Raw genomic sequence first — 5,355 nt, forward strand, 5'->3', positions numbered from 1 at the left:
AAGATTTATGACTTTTTTCCAAAATTGCTAATCTTTTTTCCATGAATTTTTATAGGGTCCATCCACCACCAGGTTCACATGGTATTTTTCCAATATTACTGTTCCTATACGACAAGAGAACACGTTGGCAGCGAGAGAGATGACTAAGCCAAACGCAGGAGAGAAGAGTACTTTTTACCATGGCATTTTTACTGTAGCCGTAGCAGCACGGCGCTCTCTAGACCAGCTGCGGCACTGTTCAGTGTTCACCGCGGCTGGCTGCCGCCCTCCTCTCTTTACCAGCCCCGTGAAAAAGGGCCTGAATTCCAAGACACCACACCAAAAGACTGCCATCCTCCCTCTTCCTCTCCCACAAGACACCACAAACTTTTTTTCTGTACTACCTCTAGCTCTTATCGGTTACATCACATGGAGATTGCACCCCTCGAAGTATTAATTGTTGATGAGGCTGCTCAAGTGCGGGAGTGTGAATTGGTGATCCCATTACGTCTGCATTGGTTAAAACATGTTGTTTTGGTAGGAGATGACTGTCAGCTGAGTGCAATGGTTAAAAGCAAAGTAAGGTTTTGCCTCACCCTCTTTATATTGTCTGAATTCATTTGTTAGTCATTGGCACATTTATCAACAAGATAAACTTATGATACTGAAATGCTAAGAATAGAAAATGTGACGGCCATATCTTTCTTTTATGTCTCATTGTTATTTATCTGTTTTCGATAATGTTACTTACTTTCATTGGTTGTCTCTAGGTATGCAAAGAAGCTGGATTTGTGACAAGTTTATTTGAGAGATTGGTTATGCTCAAATTTGATAAGCATTTGTTGAATATACAGTATCGCATGAATCCTTGTATCAGCTTATTTCCAGATGCTCAGTTTTATGAGAGGAAGATTTTAGATGGTCCCAATGTCATGTCTCCTAGTTATAATAAGGATTACACATGCCTCCCTTTTGGGAGCTACACGTTTATAAATCTCACTGATGGAAGGGAAGACACAGAGGGCATGGGAAACAGTCGCAGAAACATGGTTGAAGTTGCTGTTGTTTTGCACCTAATCAATACCATCTTTAAATGTATGTCTAAGCTGAACTCTATCCTTTCTTTAACCTTAATATCCTTTCTAGTTATTTTTTAAGAAGCTACTTGGGCATGGGATCTTTAGAAGCTGACGTGATCTGCCGTTCTTGTATTGCATACTGCATGACCTTCATTGGTAGAAAGGTGTTCACCACAATAGTGTACGTTTGAGAGTCCAGTTTTCTATGTGTATCTCTTGATATGGTTAATTACATCAACCCGACTTTATTAGATTTCAATTCTACTGCCCTGTTCGGTAAACAATGTATTTTTATTTTGAAAAAAGAGAGCATTAGATAGATGACATGAAAGATGAAGCATTATGCTCTATCAGAGTTGTTTGGCCATTGCCTGGACCCGCCTTGGTAACTTCTATTATCATCGGACTTCGTAGTTGAAAAGCAATGATATGTCAATGATTTGGTGACACGGAATCAACTTAAATTTGTTGAAGAATATTCTTTCAATAGCCTTGTCAAATAATTGATCCGTAATGATCAGTAAGCATGCCACCTAAGTTTTTTCTGCAGCTTGGAAAAGGACAGACCAAGGGCTCAACATCGGTGTGGTCTCTCCATATAACGCTCAAGTTGATGCAATTAAAAATCGACTTGGCCAAAAATATAATACATGTGATGGATTTCATGTGCGAGTGAAGTCCATTGATGGTTTCCAGGGAGAAGAGGATGATATAATAATACTATCAACTGTTAGTTCCAACGGGAGAGGAGTTGTTGGATTTCTTGCTGATAATCGAAGAACAAATGTTGCTCTTTCTAGAGCAAGGTGTGCATCAATTTTTTTTGCGGTCCCTTGTTTTATTGCTGTTCAAAGTATGTTAGACTGATGATAGAAATTATCTGATGGATGCTTTATTCATACAGGCACTGTCTTTGGATTGTTGGGAATGCTCATACACTTCATAAAAGTGGGACCGAATGGACAGACCTTGTTGCTGATGCGGAGAGACGTAAATGTATTTTCAGTGCCACTAATGACGCAACCATCTGTAGGTTGGTTTTGCTAGTAAAGCAAGACCTTGATGAACTTGAGGATCTTCTTAGTGCTGAATCAGCGGTTTTCAGCAATACCAGATGGAAGGCAAGTGCCATGGTTTCAGCCAGTTTGGCTTTGAACTACTTTCTTATTTTCTAATATGCGGTTGCACTTAAATTACCCAGAATGCAAACCACATGTATATGCATTTGTTTTATGAGACTCATGCTTGTTGTCAGGTAGTTAGGGTTTACTGAATATACAGTTCCTTTATAGTGTGATTTTTTGTGTTCATGATAGATCTGTTTTTTACTTTTTGGAGTCATGTATGTGGTTCACTTGTCTCTCCTAGGCTGGTTGCTCTGCAATTGGATTGTGAGAGGTTTGTAAATAAGATTTTCAGGACATGTGCTACTTTGTGAAGCTCCTAATTTTCTTGAAGTACACAATGTTCATTTTTCTTGTACACATTCTTTCTCATGTTCCATTTTTTGTATTCATGTATTCGACAGGTCATTCTTAGCGACGAGTTTAGAAAGTCTTTCACCAAACTAAAATCACCACAGCTCAGGAAGGAAGTACTCCAAAATCTTATCAAACTTGGAGATGGTTGGAGGACAACAGTCAAGAACCTTGATATGCCTGGTGTTTCTCATCTTGTAAAAGTATACAAGGCCTGGGACTTGTATCTTGTTTGGAGTACTGACATTGAGAAAACTGAAAGAACGTATTCCCAGATAATAAGAATTTGGGACCTACTGTCACAGCAAAATGTTGCAAGGATTGTTCAACGCCTCGAGAATCTATTCTAGATGTACACGGATGATTACCTGGATCATTGCAGGAGAGTGCATGCACAAGGGTATGAGTTTTTTTATTATTAATGGGCTATAATCAGGTTTCTTGGATTTTTTATACCTCTGATACTTACAGAGATGAACTGTCTGTAAATAGTTCATGCCTACAAATGAATTGCCTGAAGACATTCTTCTAATCTTTGCCCTCCTTTTTGTTGTGGATAACAGGAAACTGGAGGTTCCAATGGTTTGGGATATTGTGCATGATATTATCCGCTATAACAAGGATTGCAAAGCTGATGCTCATGAAGAGCATGATCCCATGGATACATCATATGGCATGGAGAATTCAAAAGTTAGTGAAAGCTTCCTACTGATGAAATTCTACTCTTTATCATCTGGAATGGCAAAGCATTTGCTGACAGCTACTGATGGGTCTGAAATCAACATCCCCTTTGAACTGACGGATGAAGAGAAGGTGATAATCCAATTCCCGCTCACTAGTTTTATAGTTGGGAGGTCACGCACTGGAAAAACCACTGTACTGACAATGAAACTGATTCAAAACGAGCAACAGTCATTGATTGCATCGCAAGGTTTAAATTTGGATGGAGCTGATTTATCAGGGGTAGATGACAATAATATTATGTCAACAAAGAATGGAGGAGAAAGTTCTATGAAACAAGTATTTATCACTGTAAGCCCAAAGCTATGTTCAGCCATAAAAGATCACATCTGCAAACTTAAAAGGTAAGTCAGTTGAATTGAAACCCCTATTTAAAAGTATTACATATGTTTACACCCCTATTTAAAAGATCACAGCCTAACAAATGGAGGAGTGAAACCTCCAACCGAGAAGAACCGGCAAAACCTCCAACATCGAAAACATCATAGAAGATGCATGTGAACTCCGTTTTCGATGAACTCGAGCTTGTCATCAAGATGACCATAAGCTCCAAAACTCTCAAAGAGAGCCAAACAAGAACCAATAAAGATGATGCAAGGATGCAATGGTTTGAGCTCTCTACGAACGATACGATCAAGCTACTCATCGAGAGCCCCCCTTGATAGTACGACAATTGATCCTATAACCCGGTCTCCCAACTACCATCATGAGACCGGTAAAATAGAAAACATATCAAGGGCAAACCTTTGCCTTGCACATGGTCCACTTGAGCTAGATGATGACGATCTTGACTCCCTCAAGTTGGACCACCTTTCTTGATTGTGTTGACTCGATGAAGACTAGTTGATTGCTCCCCCATACTCCACTATGGGTGAGCCACTCTTCTGCACATCTTCACAAGTCCATTATCACCAAAAAGGACGGCAAGCTTCAAGCATTCGATCTCTTCGTGATGCTCCACTTGAACTTGCACACCGCAACCATACCATGGGATCACTTGATCCCTCTAGGTACATCTTCTGCGCTTTGTGAGTTGATCAACTTGATTCACTCTTGACTTAGTCTTGATTAACCTTGAACCTTTCCAATTCTCTTCATTTGGATGATGTCTTGAAGGTAGACATGAATGATCACACAATCTTCTTCTTCAAGACATGCTTGCAATAAGCTCAACTCTCACATGACAAATCTTTGGATAATTCCTTGAATAACACCTTGGACGACACAAACTGTCCTTGAAATCAACACATGTACTCCAAGAAAAGCCTATGGACAAAACCTTCAAATATAACTCAAGGCAACCATTAGTCCATAGAGATTGTCATCAATTACCAAAACCAAACATGGGGGCACCGCATGTTCTATCAACTATTCAGTCTGTATTGTCATGGACACTTTGTTTTTATGCTCAGATTTTTAGGGGCATTTTTCGTGGTCAATTTATTTTTACGAGTAGCCCAATAAGTCAACCTTGTTCAAAAAAAAGTTATGAAGATTTATGACTTTTTTCCAAAATTGCTAATCTTTTTTCCATGAATTTTTATAGGGTCCATCCACCACCAGGTTCACATGGTATTTTTCCAATATTACTGTTCCTATACGACAAGAGAACATGTTGGCAGCGAGAGAGATGACTAAGCCAAACGCAGGAGAGAAGAGTACTTTTTACCATGGCATTTTTACTGTAGCCATAGCACCACGGCGCTCTCTAGACCAGCTGCGGCACTGTTCAGTGTTCACCGCGGCTGGCTGCCGCCCTCCTCTCTTTACCAGCCCCGTGAAAAAGGGCCCGAATTCCAAGACACCACACCAAAAGACTGCCATCCTCCCTCTTCCTCTCCCACAAGCAAAAGATTTCTGTGCACTTGCTATACTGATCGTCTGATCCCCTCCCCTCACATTGATCGCTCATCTGCTCTGCTTTTCTGTCCCCTCTTCCTCTCCCACAAGCAAACGATTTCTGCGCACTTGCTATACTGATCGTCTGATCCCCTCCCCTCACATTGATCGCTCATCTGCTCTGCTTTCCTGTCCCCTCTTCCTCTCCCACACGCAAAAGATTTCTGCGCACTTGCTAT

General features: G+C 40.4%; 1 protein-coding gene across 1 annotated transcript; it reads left to right on the forward strand.

Moving 5' to 3' along the window:
• Positions 1–391: 391 nt before the first annotated feature.
• Positions 392–3,625, forward strand: LOC119299750 (ATP-dependent helicase NAM7-like). The gene is made up of 6 exons (XM_037576901.1): positions 392–558; positions 750–1,074; positions 1,609–1,864; positions 1,963–2,179; positions 2,587–2,801; positions 3,100–3,625. Exons 1-6 carry the CDS (start codon positions 409–411, stop codon positions 3,623–3,625), a joined length of 1,689 nt encoding a protein of 562 aa, XP_037432798.1. The 5' UTR covers positions 392–408.
• Positions 3,626–5,355: the final 1,730 nt, after the last annotated feature.

This window comes from Triticum dicoccoides, chromosome 5A (genome assembly GCF_002162155.2).
Source record: "Triticum dicoccoides isolate Atlit2015 ecotype Zavitan chromosome 5A, WEW_v2.0, whole genome shotgun sequence".
Lineage (NCBI taxonomy): Eukaryota > Viridiplantae > Streptophyta > Magnoliopsida > Poales > Poaceae > Triticum > Triticum dicoccoides.